The 20072-nt window shown below is 41.7% G+C and overlaps 1 protein-coding gene across 3 annotated transcripts in view; it reads left to right on the forward strand.

Annotated features, from left to right (window-relative positions):
* DIS3L2 (DIS3 like 3'-5' exoribonuclease 2) overlaps nt 1-20072 on the forward strand; it is a 192380-nt gene that overhangs the window by 22881 nt on the left and 149427 nt on the right. For all 3 annotated transcript variants that reach the window (XM_040567859.1, XM_040567860.1, XM_040567861.1), the window contains exons 5-6: nt 3714-3767; nt 7863-7964. In XM_040567859.1, the coding sequence (XP_040423793.1) occupies nt 3714-3767; nt 7863-7964 (156 nt within the window). The remainder of the gene's footprint in view (nt 1-3713; nt 3768-7862; nt 7965-20072) is intronic.

The raw sequence follows: 20072 nt of genomic DNA on the forward strand, positions 1-20072 counted from the left end.
TCCACGTCTCAGGGAAACAGCTGAAGCTCTACAGTTTGTATTTAATCATTTAGGGCTGAGTGTCAGATCATGGGCATCCCAGCTCAGTATCTCTCATTTTTCACTCATTCATCCTCATGATGTCCTCAAGACCATTCATCACTGCAGCTCTGAAGAGGATAGGTGAGATCTTGAAAGCACTTTCAGTGAATGGACAAATATTCAGCACTGCTCTGTACAGTGGCAAGAGACAGTCAATAAATGCCTGTTGCTTTAGTCCCCAAATGCAAGGCATTAATCTGGCATGGTAGCCTGCAAAAATGCTCCACGAGAACCTGCAGAAGAAAGGAAACCTGCTAGTCTGAATACGATGGTCCTGAGCAAACTTGAGTGCTAGCCAGTCAGAAGCACAGCTCTGAGCAGGGGAGTCCCCTGGAACATCTTGGAAACACTGGGTCTGGCTGGCGTGAGAACATCAGAGGTGTCTTAGCGAGGAGAGACCCTACTGTGAGCTCTGAGGATGCTGCTGTGCCCTGGCAATGGAGCAGTGCAACTAAATGTGCCTGAAAGCCCAAACTACTGGCGGATGTGGGAGATCTCTTAGATGAAACAAGTGGCATGAAGATTAAGCAGTCCTAAATAAGGAAGAACAAAAGTGTATCTTTATGGGCACTGATGTCTGTCAATAGTAATAGCCGTAATGACTTCTGGTACTATATCTGACATAATTCAGTTTTCAGTAAGTTGCATGGAGAATTGTGCCCTGCGGGATTCCTGGATTCATTTAATCAAGGGACATGTGCAGAAGTGTCCTTCCACAAGATAAGGGGATCTGAGTACAGGTGCTTACGAGCGCCTAGACTTCCCACTTCCCTGCCCATAAAGCTGTCTGCAGTGAGCAAACACCAAGCGTATCAGGCTAATTGGAATCACAGAGGCTGCTCTGAAGGCAAACAAGATTGAATAACTTCTGTGTAGTTACGTAAGCGGATGGTGTTGGCCGTGCACAGCAGATGAAGTCAGGTTGTGCATTAAGGAACGTTGACCCAAAGGACCGTGATCATCTTGCGATGCGCCAGCCAGAACCTCATGTCTGCTCCACGCCTCCAGCGTCTCCCAGACCCTCCCTGCCGGGCTGCTGGGGTCAGGCGGAGTGAGTACGCACCATGCAGAGGCTCTCGGCCTATGTTGCCATCAAGAGGATGTTTTTTTTCTTGGAGAGCTGTTCCTTTGTGCATATGAAGGCTGGGGTTTCCCTGATTTTTGTGGGCTGTTTTTTCCAAGTTGGCCTCGGTAGCAGGCAGGTACTTGAACCATTACTTTTTTTTTTTTTTTGGACTCATACAAACCAGTTGAGGCGTATGTGTTAGGATACCTGGTACACACTGCTTGATTTGAGATGCTTGAAGCTTAGTCTGAGTATTGCCTGTCCTGGTTCTAGCAGAGGAACTCGAGAAATCATGACCTTTTTGTATGTTGCTGGAGAAAGTTGAGGTTAGAAACTTTTTTGGCAACTCTTTGTGAAGCTGACTGGAATCATCAGAAAGTGTTTTAGAAACCTTCCTCCAAACCTTTTTCTTCCTTTTCAAAACAAAGGCCCTACTGACATAAAAACACTGATAAATATAGCAGCTATTATTCGTGAGCTATTGTAAAATAATATAACATTAGTGTGACATCATGAGACTCTGCAGCCAGATCCTCACCCCCGAATACACATATGAGAACAGTTGTTCATTACAGATGGGGAGAGTGACTGGTTCCAGATATGATATCACAGCGTGAAATGTACAACATTGTAAATAGGATTTTCATAGGCACAGATAATAGGGCCCATCTGCTTTCTAAGATAAATTTTGGGAGTTCCTTGCTTAAAAGAAAGAGCTGGAGTATTTTAATGCTACTTGACGTAAGAGTTCTAATGCTGATCATAATTAGGTAGCGCATATAAAATAGAGAAACCCACTACACTAAGCACGGTAACACTTTTTTTGTGTGTGTTTGCCTGAGCTAGGCATTCGTGTGCATGTAGCCCCTTTGGTGCCTTCTGGACCATGGACACAAAACATGATTTTTCACACACATAATAGGCATTTGCACCTGGCTGATTGACAGCTGTCCCAAACTGTTCAACTGGGTTCTCCAGAGTAACACAAGATATCCCCTCATCTGCTTTGTGCTGTTGGGTAGATGCTGGCTATGGGAATTATTTGACTCATTGTCAAGCAGAGCAACCACCCGTCTTCAGTTTTTCCTTTCTCTCCATAGCAGCTTCTGTTACTAAGAGCGTATTGTTTTTGATAGTTGATTCTGGGAAATAACGGGGGAAAAGACTATGGGGAGATTTTTGTAAAGTATCTTGAGGCATAAAGTATCCCCATGGTTGCTACCAATGGTTTGTTTTTGTTTATTTTTTTTCTTGTTCTGGGTTGTGCTTGCCACATGGCTAGTGTGCTCATTAGTATTAGTTACATAAGGCAAAAATTAAAACATCACAGCAAAGTACTCAAATAATGCCTAAAGAATATAGAATATATGGCGCTAGTGTTTCCAAACTTATGCAAATAAAAACAATGAAAATCTTCCTAAATCTGCAAATTCCTTTTCAAGGCAGCAAAACTTTCACATGTAATTAGCTTTATTTTCCTGTTGTCTGAGTGTTTCCCAGAATAAAAAAAAAAAAAATCTGGGAGAGGTTCCTATGATTGCTTAACTCAGAAGCACAAATGGATGGAATCTGCTCACATAACAAATTGGCCGGTGTTATTTCAAATACACAAATGGAGAAAGTTTTAACTTTTCATCACAAAGCAAACACCTGCATTAAGGCAGCTATCTAGTTAACAAAGCTGTATTTCCATAAGAATCAAATGCTCTCAGTTATAACTGCAGCCACCTGAATCCCAGTTCCCAGGACCCTCCTGGGAAGGGAATCACACTTGCATAGCTTGTGACTCCTTGTTTGGCTCTCCCTTTCTCTTGGATGGGCCTGACTGCAAGGAACTGCTTGGTTTACTTTGGAGGGATGATATGAATTTGTTGCAGGTGACTTGAACTTTGAGTTAGAAGATAATAAAGACAAAATGGACAGATGAGAGTTTCGAATGTGTTTAAGACAGACTGACTTTGAAAGCGTTTAAGCAGAATTTAATGCTCTAGACCTGAAATGTTTGATTTTAGAAAATTATTTTGATTCATCTATGAAAATGTTCTTTATCGCAGGGTTATTGCTACTGTCTGTCTGCAGGAACTGCTTAAACAGCCAGAGCCTCAAAAGGCTCGCACCTGCAACCTCAGCAGGTCATCTTTTCCTTTTACCTCCTGTTCTCCAAAATAAGCAAAGCCAACGCTCTCCTTTTCCAAAGCAGAGCAAAACAAATGGTTTCGGTTGTCTGTTTTTAAATGAAGTTGGTGGATGCTCAGCAGAAAATGTGTGAAGGGAACAGGAGGGCTTGGATCCTTAGTTCATCCAGTAGCAGCAACAGCTAATGATTCAACATCTCTTCCATGACAGACTGTAGTAGATCAGCTTAAGCCTATCATGAAACTGCCTTTTGGCTAGAAATTGCTTGGATGCTAAGTTGTCAAGACTTGAAATGTATAATGGAAATTTAGATGTATCTCTCGTGTTTCACAGTAGATGTATTACCCACAGCTCTCTAATTTAACTGATCTTATATAAAATTAATAAGATTCAGGCATAATCTTTCTCCTTCTCTTTTTTTTTTTTTAAGGGACCCTTGAGAATAAATCCTAAGAAGTACCATGAAGCCTTCATTCCATCTCCAGTAAGTGTAATTTTATAATGCTTTAAAGTTCATAAGTAAAGGTGCATTAATACAGGAGTTATGCTGTGTATGAAAGGTCACTCAGAGGTGAACGTGTTGGAATAACTGAATGTGATCTGGATTTTCTTTTAAATCAGATATTCCCAAACAAATTTTGCTTTTTCGTACCTCAAAGAACTACTTACTTGTGCCGAAACTGGGGATACCGCTGGGTCCCACAGAAACCAGCTGAACTCAGATTTGAGGACCACCACATAGCGTAATTGTAAACCCTCGCTTTATGGCTACAGAAGTTTTATAGTCTTTCCACTGATTTAAGTTAATCTTCCCTAAACAAATATGCTCTCCATTTTCGATCTGCTGCATGAGCTAATTTGAAAAGTCATTCCAGAAATAATACGCGTGATTCTCTTTCATGTGCCCGCTTTTGCACTAACTGTATATTGGTTGGCTTAGGATGTACTTCTGTCACACGGGACTGGTTTGTGCCTCTTCTCTCTTCTTTCCTTTTTTTTTTTTTTTTTTTTTGACAGAAAAGTGGGGCTCTCACAATTTCAAGGACTTCCAGTAAGGAAGGTGACCTCACAGCTGGCATAGCCAAAGCTTTTTATCTGGAACTGACTTGGTCAAAGTGTTACTATCAATGAGAGAGAGAATTTCATATTAAAATGGTTTGTTGGTGTGGGGGATAGAAGGCAGGGCCTGCACCAAGGCAGTGAAACGCGGACCCTGTTGTTGCCCCTGCTACTGACAGCACTATTGTGCTGGAGCTTGGACTCAAAGCCTTGAAATTTGTGGCAGTGTCCATTCACTTTATTCATTGGGGTTAATGTTTCGGAGGCCCCTGTGTTAGAGAAGACTGGGATCGCAGAGGTGGAGAAAGGTCAGGGGTGCATCAAGCAGATTCTTAACATGAACTAGAGGAAGAAGTACAGAGCAGCTCTCTAGTACATCAGTAAAGCAGGACTGAGTGTGTAAGTGATCAAGGAACTGAGATTCTTTCTTTACAGGTGGCCTCAGAGGTGTGATAAGTGTAAGCTGTTAAATATATCCTCTGAAATTACAAAGTACTTGGTTAAATGTGAAATCCAGCTACTCCTGTGAGTTTAATTGCATGTGAAGCCTTACCCTTAATTGCCCCTGGTGCCTTGTACAGTAAGATTGCTCGCTGTCCTGCAAAGGAAGGTTAGCTGGGGTTATCTCACTTATCTTTCTACTTCATTTCTCTTTGTGGACCTGGATCCTAGAATCTGCCTTGTCCTGGTAACAAGCAGAATCACACCCAGATAGAGTTGACTGGCTGGTGTGGGCATGGTCCTCTCTTCGACAGATGCATCAGGAAGCTTATCGTTCATATAACAGCAGTGGCCAGGGAGGGTAGCAGGAGGGTTTGCAGCCTTAGTGTTCTGCAGGACTTCCCATCGTTGCCAGATGCTGCAAGAGCTACAGCTGTGAAAAATCACCCTTTCTCTCCTGCTGTTGACTCGGGCACTGTACCCCTTTCTCTTCAGCTCTCATTTGGCTACGGCTTCATGGAGTTCAAATGCAACAGCTGTTCACCTTCTAACAGCAGAAGTCCCAGGGTATTTTTTGCTGCAAATGTGCTCTGTCTGTCTCATTGTTGTGTGGAGAGTTGAGGGGCAAGCCTGGAGCCTTTCTCTTAAAAAAACTCCTGGAGAATGGGCACGAGCATTTAAATCTCAGCCTATCTTGTGCCTTCCGTGGTGTGATGTCTGAAATGACGACACTGTCAAGTTAAAGAACGATACTCCTGAGCACGAGTGGTAGAGTGTCTATGGGTGGGCTGCGTTTGTGGAACACTTCTAGAGCAGATGAAAGGGTAGCAGGTCTTCCTCTTGTCTGATGGAGGCAGAGACATGCCACTGATACTCACAGATGGCCACTGAGTAGTACCAGTGCCCTGCTCCATTGCACCTGGAGGGCAGTTGAGATTTTTGCAAGGGATTGCGTTGTGATGTAGTTCGGTTCCATTTTAACTTTGTTAGTGATTGGAAGGGCCAGCTGTGTGGAGTTCAGGACACTGAAGGAAAAAGTGGGATATGCAGGTGTTCTTGGAGGTATGGAAGTTCACCCCGAATCATGGGCCTGGAGCTCTAGGTACAGAAATGGTTTTGCCCCAAGGCAAGAAACAAAGCTGATGGCAAACTCCTAATTACACCTGTTGTTGTAGGCACTGAAATTGACTGCTGTAAAACAGGTGTGTGTATATATATGCATATATATGTGTATTAAGCGAGAGTGGCTGTAATTCAAGATCAGGCTCCTGCACAGTATGGAGACGAAGCTTTAAGTGGTGTGACACATCAGGCACTTTTATACGGAGTAGAGGAAAGGGTCTGCCTTCCATTTTCTTGGATGCAGGAGAAAGAAAACAGGAAAAAAGTGTAGAACAAACAAATCATCATGAATACCAGCCTGTGTTTGTAGTATAGAGCAGCTGCATGTACAGACAAAAAAAAAAAAGAGGCATTTTCCTTTAAAAGTGACTTTGAACTTTTCTTTTTATACGTGTGTTGGATTTAGGTAAGAAGCTTGGGCAGAAAGAAGGGGGTGGGGAGAAATGACGAATAAGACCATGTGTAAAAAATCTGGCTTTTTTGAAAAGAACGGTTTCCAATTTGAATTATGTTGGTCCAAGAGGCTTTGCAATTTTTCTGCATCTTGTCATGGGAGGCAGCTTTCACACAGCTGTTGAGCTGCTGCTACTTTTCTTTCTAAGAGTAATTTGGTCTCTTGGAGGACGGCCTTAGTTTCACATCATGGCAGGGTTCTGCTGTTCTATTGTTTTGGTATCTAAGCGAGTAAGATATTTGTGATATTAAGGCTTCATGTTTTCAGGTTATAAAAGAAGTTTTTCTTGGAGACTGAATATACTTGTAGTTCTGATTAGATTTACTTGAGCATTTGAGATTCAGGAGCGTGTATCTGAGAAGGCACTGAAGTTGTGATGGAGATTTTAATTCCTGTGAGGCTGTTTTTTCATTGAAGGACAATGAAGTTCTAATCTAAAGAAACTCATCCTCTTTTTTTGTACTTCAAAATGATGAAAAGTTTCCTCTGTAGAAAAACTGTGGTGACTGCTCATGTTGAAACTAAATGCTCACATTGTTTGACACGTTCGTGGTACTGTAAGCAGATGCACGGACTTCTTCATATACTGAATTACGGGGGAATAGGGATGAAAGCAGCAAGAGTGCTATAGGTAATAAGCCAAAAAGGACAAAATTAGCAATCCTTTAAAAACTAAAACCTCTGCGTTAGCATCTTTGGAAAACTTCATCTTTATTCACCCCATGAAGAAAATCTTCCAATCCAAATCTAGATTAGCAGAATGCCAAACATGTCTGGGGTGGATAATCAGTGTCTACAATTAGTAGAAGCTCTTGTGCAAGGATGTTAACAAAGAGTTTTGAGAGAAGGTGTCCCAACATGCCTGTTACAGTAAATGATCTTCTGGCTTGCACTTGGCATCTGTAGTCATCATTTTTTTGAATCTGTTCTAACATTAGTTACACCAAATAATATATGTGGAATATATGGTGTTGGTTCATTTAAAGAAGAAACTACCCCCTCAGCCTCAGTCCATGCCACCTTCACTGACTGGCTTGCTTGTCCTGCACTACTTGTCCTTCCTCCCTTGCTTTCCCAGGAGAACAGCAGGCAGCTCTGCACGGGGCACTTTGCAGACCGTCTTGTAAGCATGTTCTGAGCGATAGCTTTTGCAGTGCTTGAACTGGGAACTTAATACTTGAAGAACTGCGACTGCAGAAAACTCTCTACCCATTCCCAAGAGTAATTGTAGAGGAACTAAACAGAATTTGCAGACAATACGTTTTGAGGGCTTGGCTCTGTCTTGAGTAAATACTGTGCAACTACTGTGCTGGCACATACTTATGAAGGAACTTATTTGCTGAAAGATATTGCATATTGAAGAGCATCTGGTGAATCCATTTCATTTCTGTGCACAACTGCAGGATGTTTGTCTCACCAAGGTGTCTTTTTTTGATGATAGTATTTTAAACCTCATACCAACTCGTTTTGCTGTGGCATTTGTTTTTCTTCCTCTTTGACTAGGATGGGACTCGTGATATCTTTATTGATGGAGTGGTTGCTCGCAACAGAGCCCTGAATGGTGACATCGTGGCAGTGAGACTGCTTCCCAAGGAACAATGGAAGGTCAGTCCAGTATATTTTTGTGATTTGATGGAAAGAGCTTATTACCGTTTTCACTAAAATTAGGGCCTAAGACTAGAGAACTTCCTCCAAATCAGATTAGCTAAATAGTGGTTTACGCTGCTACAGAATAAAATATTTTATTACAATGCTTGGAAGAAGCAACACCTAAAATATTGAAACCTCACTCTTTGCATGGAATATCCTTTATTGATGTATGAAGCTTAATGACAAGGCTGGTTCAAAGCACGATGTAAGAGGTAACTTTTGATATCTGCTGTTTAGCTTTTTTCATGCTGTGGCGCTGGATAGCTCTGATTAGGTATTTGCAATTGTTCATGTATTTGACAAGTAATATTCACAAAGCTTTAGTAATGATGACCTCTCTCAGCTTTGTGGGTCCTCAGTCCATGGAGAGCTCATCTTGATACAGCTCCAGATTTTGTGGCAATACCCATCATTGTATGACTTAATGTGTAAAATAGCTGGAGCGATACAAATATGGGAAAATTGTTTTTTTCATTTTAATGTTTCAGAATTTCATTTTAATGTTTCAGAATTTCACTATGTTCTCTGTATTTTTTTCTTTCAATGATTAAGGTCAAAGTCCTTTCAAACATCTAAATGATCTTATTTTGTTTGCAGGTAGATTTTGTAACACCTTTATGTAAGGAAAGTTCATACTTTTCTAGAGATGTAGGCTCTGGGATGTGTAAGATACTGATACTGTCAGCACTTGTAATTTGGGTTTTTACATGTGAGCATGACCTAACTGTCAAATTGCTTTCCAGACACACGTTTTCGAATTCTTTGAATGTAAGGACTGCTGTATATTGTTTGGACAAAAGTAATAATGAGGGTGATTCCAGCAGGGTGGAGACTAGTCTGAACTATTTTGGGCTGGTGCTTTTTACTCATTCTAGCTAGCTTCTCTGCCTGTCTGAAGCGGAGTTATGATTTTTAGGCTTGCAAATGCAAGGTCTGCAGTCTGGTCATTCATGGAACTTACCTTCTCTGTTTAAATCTACTAGCAATCGGAGTGATGGTTGGAAACCCATTAAAACTTTTCAATTCCTTTTAAAGGTGCATACAGTGTGTTAATGACCTGTTATATATAAAGACATGTAACTGCGAAACTACCTTCTGCAGAAGGTGATCGTAAGTGGGAACTAAAGCATTACAGGTATATCCATATGCAAACATAGAAAAGAGGTCTGCTACTATCCATGCAACCTCTGAAAACCAACGCCGAGGGTCAAAGCAAAAGTTCTTTGATATCTATTCAAGAGTCCAAATCAGAGTTCAGAAAGGCTGTGATGATTACTGTAAATTTGGAGCACCAAATGCCTATATATAAATTATATTTAGTTTTAGATCGTGTCATATAGTTGCAAAAATGGAATAGTTTGGGTACTTAGATCTTCTGCCAGGATCTGCCAGCACAAGGGCCTCTTTGTAATCTTGATACAAGTTGCCTGGGCTGGAAGCTTTTTCTGCAGTTTTACAGTTATATCACTGGCTCTGAAGAAAGATAATGCCCCTCTCTTATATCCTCATACCTTCATATGTTCAACAGTAATGCTCTTTTGTGAATAGATGAGTGATTTTATAAGAGGAAGAGTTCAGAATATTCTATCCGATCTGGGCAAATGCTGAAATAAAACTGTTGGAGAAATGGTGTCTGGAGAACGGTGCGAGGAGGCAATTCAGAAGACTTCAGTGTTTTGTAGTATGGTTATGATTCTTCTGTGGTGAATTTAACCTTGCCAAATGAAGCAGCTGGAACATGCCAGTCATGTTTTTCAGCCACACAGGTGCTACCCTCTGTAGTGTTATTTTTTTGTTTCTTGCCATCAGCAACTTAATCAGCGATGACATCCCTTTTCCCCTGTTCCCTGAATCTCTTGCTATGCACTCGTGTTTGTATTAGTTCTTTGGGAAAGGTGCCACAAAGTTGCACTGAAAGATACTGCATTCTGCCAAGTAATTCATACTGATTAATGATAAACCGTCGCAAGCTATTTTAGGTTTTTCCATTTGTTTAGTCTCATGCTGCTGCAAAGCTGCCACATAGGTATCTTGAGGGTTTTCTCCTTCCCATTGGGCCTTTGGAGCAAGCTGAACAGCTTCAATTATTTCCTTGAAAAATGTAAATCAGCTGTATGGTATAACTGATGCTCTCTGAAGAGCCTTTACAGACTCTGTACATATTGGCTTGTTAGGATTGAGATGTGCGTGCTGATCGTTTTTATGGTTCGCTATTCCCACCCCATTAGTCTGTACTCCACTGAGAACTGAGCTACCTTTTTTGCTGGTAAACCTGTGTCTTGCACAAGATAACAGGCTGTAAGCCTGACAGGCCTGTGCCTCTGGTGTTTTAAGCACCCTGGACGGCCCCTGGATGCTCTGGGGGAGATTTTCCCTTGACTAGTGCAGCCCAGTCCTGCCACGGACCTTCCGAGTGCAAAGTCGGTGTGATGCTGCCTCCCAGCAAAGGCAGGGCTTGCCTGACCGAGAACCTCAGTTCAGCTTATGTGTAACCCAGAGGAAGGGGGAAAACCTTGTGGGCTGGTAAAGTGGTAGGTTTTGGCTACAGAAATCTGCGTGTTTGCTTGAAGAGCTGAGATAGCTGTGAGCTGCCCTGTACCCAGTGAGTCAGTTTTTGTGGGTCAAGTGCCAGTGGGAGGAAAAACTCTGGAGGTAAGTGTCTCTAGGGATGTGCTGTGTTCTTCTGAGCCTGTAATGGGTGGTGCCACTGAGAAATGCAAGAGAATGCTGAAGTATTCTAGATGTGTGGTTATACCTTATGCAATACCTTCTTGAGTGGCAAGCGGTATTTTCTTCATCCAACCCTCCGCTTCCTGGCTCAGTGGTGGGAAATTTATCAGGCTTGAATTTCTCAACATCATGTCCTTCCCAGCGCGTGTATCAAGTGGTTGGATGAGCTACTGTGGTCCTCCCCCGTGCTTAATTTGTCTGGTCTGAAAGCTCCTTTTCTTCATACGTCCTCCGGGAGAGCTGTGTGGTGTTCGGTGATGATCAGTTTGTCAGTTCATATTTCTGTGCTCGCTATTAGTTTGGCTCAAGAGCCAACAATTTCAGTGGGGCACCGCTGGTTGGGGGAGAGATGTTTTGTCTCAGAATTTTGGTTATCTTGTGCTCCAGAAGAAGGTAGCCATTGGCTCTGTACCAGGCTAGAGCGGCGTGTGCTGCAGTGACCACATTTGGAGGCGGTATTTCAGAAGTTCCTCTCTTGTCCTCTTGTGTTACATCTTGGGAATATTGAGGTGCTATGGTAACTTTCAAATATTTAGCTGTTGCAAAGTAAGGTATTTGACTTAGACTGTTTTTCCAGGTACTTAACCTACTCAACAAATGAAGTCAGAGTATCATTGCAGTCAGCTAGCCTGTCCCCCTCTTAATTCAGGCTGTAGGACTTACCTGAATCTGCGCCTTCAGTTTGTGGAAGAACGTCATGATAAAAGATAACCAGTGATGGAGAACTTACCTCAGACCCTGTCAATTACTCTGATAAAGAAGAAAAGCAGTGCTTTTATTTCTTGACTGATTTTCACTACTTTAAGTTCCACCCGTGGGTTTTTATTATATTTTATAGACTTGTGCTTACATCAATTTCAGGAGCTTCAATTATACAGTGACATAATTACTGGAAGGCAAAAAATGTTGATATGATGATTACAGCAATATTTCTCAAGCTCATCAAGGAGGGAAGCAAAGTGTCGGTATAAAGGATAAACCTAACCCATCTTTCCTCACAGCCTCTTTTTGCTCTTTTACCTTCTGCTTAGTTGCCAGAGAGAATTTGTTCTATTTCAGATATCTGTTTTGGTTTTTCTTGCGAGATGTAATTTCTTTGGTAGAAGGAAATAGCATAATAAGTCACTTGATATCACTTGGGGCTTGGATTCCTGGCCCAATCTCTGGTGCTTTTAGAATAGTAGTTTATAATGTGGAATGTTTTTCATGACAACCGTCTCACGCATTGCATGCTATGGGTGAACTTTCAGAGTCTTCATCTGAAAACAGTACTCATAAGGACTTTATGCTGCATATTTGACTTGTTCTGCACAAGATTGTCTGAAAGGAATTTTGGGGGCCAACCTCCTATTGCTTCCTCCTATTGCTTGCTACAACACACGGGAGAGGTCTCTGGTTCTACATCTATTTGCAGCAGTGGTATATTCAAACGATAATATATATTACATATATAAAATGTGTATAAAATAATATAAGAAGAGATTAACCTACCAGTTTCTCCAAAAATCAGTGCCTGCACATGGTATCTTTTGTTGCTGTTGTTTCATGAATTGTTTCCTCCTTGGCTTGAAGTGTTGCTTTGCAGTATTTTCAGGTGGTGCATTTGATCCTATCAGAAGGTCTCCATGGCCAGGGCTGTAGGACTGCTGGTTTACATACGGTGTGTGCTGCTGGGTGTTAGGTCCCGTGTTTTAGTCATGAAGTGTCTGAGTGATGGCAGTAGTCATTCTTTGTAGCTCAGGAAAACATATTCTGTTCAACGGAAGTGTCAGATAAAATTCAACGCAGCAGGAAATCTTAGAACTGCCTCTTTTAAGGCCGTACATCAGATAAATATTTAAACACCTTCTGTACAGAAGATATATGCTACAATTCACTTTTTCCAGCTGCGACTGTTGTTGGCATAATTACAAACAAACAGAGAAGGAACAATTTGATTCAAACAAGTCACAAATATCACCGTGTATAACTTGAGCAGAGCTACATATCCTGGCAAGCCACCACCTCCAACTGTTGGTGTAAACCTATGAACCGTCAGTTGTCCAGAGGGGATGCTAGCTTTGAATTTGCCCTAGTGAATAATGATTCGTTTCAACCAAATTCTTCTGAGAGTCAATTTCTTCTCAAAATCTCCCAGCTAATGTAAGGATAACAGTAACTCAGGAGGAGATAGGGTTCTTACAGGGTTATCACAGCAATACTGTTTGAGTCTCAAAGAATGTTGTTTGGAAACATTACATTCATAATAATAAAAAAAAAAGTTCTGGAGAAGTCATTATTGAAATAGTAAGTGTTCTGGCACGTTAAAAGCGTTCAAGTGGAATTCCGAATATCCAGGAGTAGAGTGGGAAGCTTAAGAAGCCAGCTAGGAAGATGTCCAGAAAAGCAGAGCTTTAACAAATCTGAAAGGTTGATGGATGCTGTAGGGAGAAAGGGCAGCTGTTTTTTTGTTTTGCTGTAGACTTTGCAGTGAGGGCCATAAACTGATGGCTGTACCCGTATATGTGCACCCACCTCCCTGGAAAACTGGAAGACGCTGGAGAAGCTTCATTACGTACTTTCTTATTGTGCCATTTGTTGGATGACCACACTTTATTCCACAATGCTGGGGCTGGTAGACCTTCACTGAGCTGGCATGGCTCTCTCCAGGCTTTGTTTAGCTTTGTTTAGGCTGGGTATGGAACAGTAATATAGTAGACTGGTAGCAAAAAACCTGAGAAAATAGGAAGTGTTGCTCACTGAGAGATACGCAGCATTAAATTTGTTGATCTTCCAGATGTTGCTTTCACAATTTCTTAATCAAATACCACTCGAGGTGAATCAAAGTCTTAATGCAGTGAGTTTTAATAGCAAGATCTGGCATGCTTTTTAGGGTGTTTAACGATAGAGTTACTAACCTGATACAGGTTGAATGAGATTGCTGTGACCAAGTGCTGATTTTATTCCCTTGCCTCCCCCAAATGTGTAAAACAAGGAGGCAGAAATGCCAGCTTTTGGGATGTTGCAAGCAACCTTACCTTCCTGAGAAAGACGTTTCCTGTCAATACCTGCCTCTGTCTGATGGGAAAGCCAAAACCAGGACCCCAAATAATGAAATCACACGAATAGTTTTGAACACCCTAGTGTCCTTTTAATCCTTCCTCTTTCTGGGCTGGATGAGAGTGATATTAGAAGGCAAAATGATTAGGTAGGGAAGAAGGCAAGCTTGTTATTGACTACATCCTGTTTTACCAGCACAGAATTACATCACAGATGTGGTTTGGCTGCATAGATGCATATAACAGGACAAAAATGTTACCTTTAGGTGAACAGTCAAGCATTAAATAGTTATTCATCTCGCATGCAGTCAGTCGTTATATCCCCAGTGGAATAAAGGCAGATAAGCCCCGAGTGATGGGAGTGACTTAAAGCTGAATTAGAACCACAAAATTTCAGTGTGCTTCTGGAGGAGCTGCATCTTGAATGAGGGGAAGGGCTCGTGGGGGCACCTGAACTTTAGAACAGGAGTCGAGCCAACATTTAATACCTGATCTCTTTTACTGCTCATTTTTTTTCTTGGTCACATGAATATAATCTAGTACAGCAAATTGTTTCCTTTAACAACTAACTTTTCTTCTTGTTTTAAACTCTATTCTTCCAAGTCTTCTGTAAATATCCACACATCACTGTAGATTATTCTTAATCCAGTCTCTTATATAACCACTATCATTTTGGACTTTTCTTAGTCCTTGGTTCCTGTGGAATTAGTATTTCTTAGAACTGTTTGCTTTTTGCCAGTTTGGAGACGTATTTGATGATATCACATGAGTATTTGGAGCCCGCACCTTATATGAGTGTCAGGATACCTGTTGTTGTGATGGTGTTGGTTTTGGGAATGTCACGCACGTTAAACTCACTTAACTTTTTTATAAACGTTCTCTTGAAAGACTGTCCAGATTTTCAGTAGTCTGGGTTTCTTTCAGTTCCACTTAATAAGACATAAGTTTAAATAAAGCATACTGATGATAAAAGTCCTATCTGGCCTAAAGTTTGTACAGTGAATGTTATACTGTAAAGAAAGGCCCCAAGCAAACAAGATTTTTTTTTTTTTTAAGGAGATTGCACCCCCAATTTGATTTGATAGCTGGAGAAATGAAGAACTTCTATGACACTAAAAAGATGTTGATCTTTAAAGTCCCTAGATGAGGTGCTTTGGATAGTATCCTAGGCTCTGAAGAGATGGAAGAGTGCTACATATCTATCTGCATGTTTGTTCTTGTTATCGGCTGGCAGAAAAAAGGCAACTGGCTGCAGTATTTGCATGTGGTCAAAGCTGTTAAGGTTGGCTCGTTAACTCTTTTCTCTTATTTCCTTAACTCGTGTTTGTTTTTCTTTAAAGCCATAAATCAGAGGGACAGGGGATCTAAAATAGAGATGATTTATGTAAATGAAGAATTGCAGCAGCCGCTGGTATGGGAGTGAGGGATTTTTCTACAACAGGTTATGTGGGCAAGATGTGGGACCTTGTTTATAACCAAGTGGTTCTTGGAGATAAGGAAGGTATTTGTCATCAGCAATGGGATGCCTTAAATTTGTTGGCAGAAGGAAATTTGTAACTCGCTAGGATAAAGTTACTTCTAGTCTAATAGGTTTAGAATCGGCATGCTGCTAGCTGTAAAGGGCCAGGATGGTTGTGCCTTCCCCAAAACACCATTCCTGTTTTCTTCCAGGTGAGACAAAGTGCAGCCAGGCTGAGGAGAACTCCTGGCCTCCTACTGCTCTCCTACTTCCCTGACATCATTTGCTATGGGAGGATTCCCTTCTGCTCAGAGTTTGAAACTGATGCCCTAACTGGTAGGCACATCACAAGAACAGGGAATGAGTCTGTTCGTGGTGCGCTACCAAACAGTAGAAAGTGACCAGTAAGGCTCATTCATCAACAGCAGTTTTCTTAAGTGTTTCTGCTAATGCAAGGAGTCTTATTTCAGCAGCTACTTGGGATTATCCTTAATCCAATTAACATACAAATCAATGCCCTGGAGTCTGTATCTGTGGCAGCATCTTTCTGCAACACCTTGAAGAATTGCAAGTGATTCTTTTAATCAAATTTCTTGTTGGAGGTGCCACTCAAATCACTGAAAGATAAATTAAAATGCTTCCTGATTGTCTTTCCTAACAAATTCCTCACTGCTGCAGTAGTTGTGCACTTGACATCATTTCTCAGCATGCGCTCACTGATAAGACAGCTGGTGTGCATTTTTGAAGGTCCCAGATTCTATCTGAGCTTTCCAGTTTTTGTTCCAGCCTCAACTACATGGAGGCATTAAAAGAGATTTGGTAGTGACTGTAGGAAAATACAGCAGGACAGACTGCTCATCTTCTAACTATGCTGGAAAAGGCATCGCTTTTGTTTCCTGTCTTTCTCATTGTTTCTGTAGGTTTATTTTTGTTTTCTGTCAGGTAAGGCAATAACTAGTTCATAAAAGTCAGTCTGTCTTGTGTGTTTTTTTAGGTTTCCGGTATGGTAATGGTTCAGCCATGTTTGAGTTTATTGTCTTCTGGGGTTGAAGCATTTCTTTGTTTTTTAGCTTTGTCTATATTATTTTAAAACACAAAGCAGTGCCAAAATACATACTTCTTAATTGAGCAGCTTTGGAAGTGTGAGAATGAAGACTTGGCATGATCTTGCTAGCACTTGTGTATTTCGGTTACAAAAGTGACTGAAGAATTCCCCAGACGTCATTCTCTGTTCTATCTGGAAATATCCTCTTCTGTGTTTTTGAATAAAGGTGTATATCCTGCATACTGCTTGTTGGTGCTTGGAAATCCCAACTGCTATGTTTTGACTAATTAGCTTGCTGTCAGGACATCCTTCTTGTGGTGTTCTCCTGGCTTTTTGCTCGTTTGTTGGAATGAGCTTTGACCGCTTTGTTTGTACCCTGCGTAGAAATCGGCATCTTTCGCTATGGTCTCTTTAAATCCCTTGTGGTATAGTGTTTACTGGGTTGTGCCTGGCTGGGGAAAGGAGCTGTGTGGAGTGGGAAGGCCATGTCAGCAGCTTTTCCTAACTCCTGACCTGACGGCTGCAGGGGAGTGGGGTGGCGTGGGGGGTTCTGCATTATAGTACAGTGGCCGCATGCCCACCTCTCAGCTTTCCTTGATATATTTATTTTCGTTAAAATGAGTTTCCTCTAAGGCTTTATCACCTCTTTTGAGGTCAGATTGCCTGTCTGTTCTTTCCTGTGCTGACCATGTCTCTCTTGTAGTAACTACAGCTGGCTTAGCTTCAGGCTCAACTCTTCTCCCCTCAGGCACAAAGACGAGAGGTTGTGTGGTGACAGACATCCTCTCTAAGAGCTCCCATCCACAGAGCCCAGCCCTGTGTGACAATCCTGTGGGAACTATGCCCTGCATAGTCTGACTTCCTTGGGAACAGCTCGATGTCTTTCTAACCAAGTAACGTCCCCTCATCTTTAGGCTCGCGGCCTTGGCAGAGCGGCCCAGCAATGGCGGAGCTTGGAGAAGGCCTTTCAGCTCAGCCATTATCTCGCAGCTGTCCCTTAAATGTATTTGTCCCTTAGACGTCTAATTGGTGGCTGTGTTTAGAGAGGCAGCGTAGGACCTCTCTGCTAATTTCTTTCAGCCTCTCCATATTCGAGCAGCGCCCAGACAGCGTCCCAGCGATCCGTTCCAGTGAGTGTGCCCTGCTGCGTCACCGGACAGTCAGCGTGCCTCAGCCACTGACGAGCTGCACAGCATCACCACCCCTGCCTCCTGGGCGAGCAGAATAGTGCTCGTGCCTGGCTCTAGTTTGTTTATCCGGCCCAGAAGCAGCTCTAATGCCATGGGTGAGTGCTGTGTTGGCAAGCCATCTGGTACTTGAGCTCACCTCTTTGGGCCTGTGCTGTACTGTGCAGACATACCCAAGTTAAACGCATGGCCATTAGTTTAATCTGATTTAGTTCAGTAGCTGTGCTTCATACATAGTCAGGGCAGTGTTTTGACAGTGTGGCATTACATTATCTACTCTTCCTGTTTTTTCCCCCATATTCTTGAAGCTTTCTCTAAAACTGTTTATTCTTTTTACTTTTTGCACAGTTGTTGAACTGTGAGTGTAATATGTTTATCAGCTTAGATTCGCGTCTTGGAAACTTAGTTTACCTTTTTATGTAATGCTTTATCACTAATGCATGGTAATGTTTCCTGGCAGGATATGCATTGTTAAAATTCGTTAGCAGAGGAACAAAAAAAATTGTAGAAGCGGATGGCTACACTCTTGTAAGGTTCAAAAGTTTGTGAAGCAAAAAGGGAAAATGTTCTTCATGGTACCTGACATCATTTTAGTCCCACCGTCCTTCTTTCCCATGGGGGGACTCCTATCAGTGGCTAAGATATAACAGAGCCCAAAGACTAGGTGTGGTGGCAGCCGTAACTGTCAAATAAAGGAAAGGCTGGGAGGGGAAGGCTGGCCTTGTCAGGGCAGTGTCTCCATCTGTACAGTAATTTCCTATGAGCTGACTGAGACCTTGGGCGGACTTTTTGCTAGTGCTAACAAAACCAAGAGCACACATCAAAATTGATTTTTTCCCCTATTGTTTTTTGTCACTGAAGCAGTCGACATTGTCCAGTAGGCAGTTATTAGCTGTCCGCCCTTCTGCTCCAGCAAAGCCACTTGAGCAGGTTAATGGCACTGGGTTCTTGGGACTGAGTGGCAGATCACTAAAACAGCCAACTTTATTGACATGGGAATGGTCCTGGGGCCTGAGGGTTGTCTTTGAGAAATCAGCTGCTATGATCGTAAATAAACTATTATACTGTGCTTCAGAGCTCCAGTTTCCAAGCACTAATTTCTTTTAAGTGCTTTGTGAGAGCAAAAAGAAAAATAATCTGCAGTTAAACTAATCTCCTCTAACAATGTATAATGTATTCTGAGGTTCAGTGCTTGAGGGAAGGGCATTGTACAAAACGGCAGACAACAAAATATACATAACTCTGTGCTGGGCTTTTGTGGTAGTAGGAAACGGAGCTCCCAACGCTTGTCTATCACCTTCTCTGATTAAACACTGTGGTTTCCCCAGCCAGGGATCGATTACTGTAGAAAGCTAGAAGTGTTTGTCAAATATTCTTCATTCAGAAATTTCACATCCTGTTCTTTTTGTCTTTGTAGACTTGCCTCAACACCTCTGTTGCTCAGCAGGCAGGGATTGTTCCCTACTACCACATCTCAGGGATTAAAGGTCGTATTTTGTACCTCTCCTTCTTAGCCTTAACTTCATACAGAAGCAGCTGATTGCATGGGGGATCTGTGTCGCTTGAGTGAGATGAGGAACCAAGATGAGAATAAATGATTTGCCTCTACTGAGCAGCTCTGCATCCTAGTGTCTGTTAAAGAAATTCTCTTCCCTTTGTAGAAGTGGTGTGAAGGAGGTATAGAGCGCGGTTCCTGAGTCCTGGCTGGCAAGAAACCTTAGGAAATGCTCTTTGTTTAGATTGCATCAAACATTTTTAGGGTCAAGTGTTTTTCTAGCTGCATCCGTAGTTGGACATGCTGTACAGTATAGGATTATGATATAAAAAAGCAGTGAAACATCAAAGTGGAATTTTAAATTTGGTTTGTGCTGCTTTATTAGTTGCTGCCACCTTTTTAAAATTGTCAAGTCTTTTTCAGAAAGAAGGACATCAGGAAGGACATCTGCCTGCTTTGCATCCCTTCAGCTCTGAAATGAAAAACAATGCAGGCTTGTCAAAAACTCCATTCTTTTCCAGGCCATAGCCAGGGAAGCTTTGTATCTTTAGCAATGTATACATAACCTTTTTTTCATGGTTAATGGTTCCTTTTTTTCATGGTTAAAAAGCCCCCCACTCCAAACAGAATTAATTATCTTTGATACATGTTGTGAAAAAAATTCTACCCCAAAACAGTGGGATTTTTCTGCTCCAGTCTTCTTGATATTATGACTGTGATGAAGCAAATATAACTGAGTTTAAAATGAAAAGCCCAGTTCACGTGTCTTTGATAAACGACAGTGAATACAGACAAGAAGGACTCTTTAAAACTTTCACTGAAAAAATGCTTAAATTGTGCCCTAGTATGTTGCACATTACGTTATATTTACACTTTTGTAAACACTGTAGTTAAAGTTGAGGTTAGTCAACCTTTCTGTGTTACAAGCTTAGAAAATTGAGTGCAATTCTACAGTAAAACTTGATCTGGGCAGAAAACTAGCTTTAGAGGTTTGTTTTGAAGCCAATGCTTTATGGACAAAATTTGGTAAGTCTGTTTAGTGATTTTTTCCAAATTAAAGTAAAATATGCGTGTCGAAGTGGTTTCATATCACTTTGTACCTGTGGAAG

This window comes from Cygnus olor, chromosome 9 (genome assembly GCF_009769625.2).
Source record: "Cygnus olor isolate bCygOlo1 chromosome 9, bCygOlo1.pri.v2, whole genome shotgun sequence".
NCBI classification, from domain to species: domain Eukaryota; kingdom Metazoa; phylum Chordata; class Aves; order Anseriformes; family Anatidae; genus Cygnus; species Cygnus olor.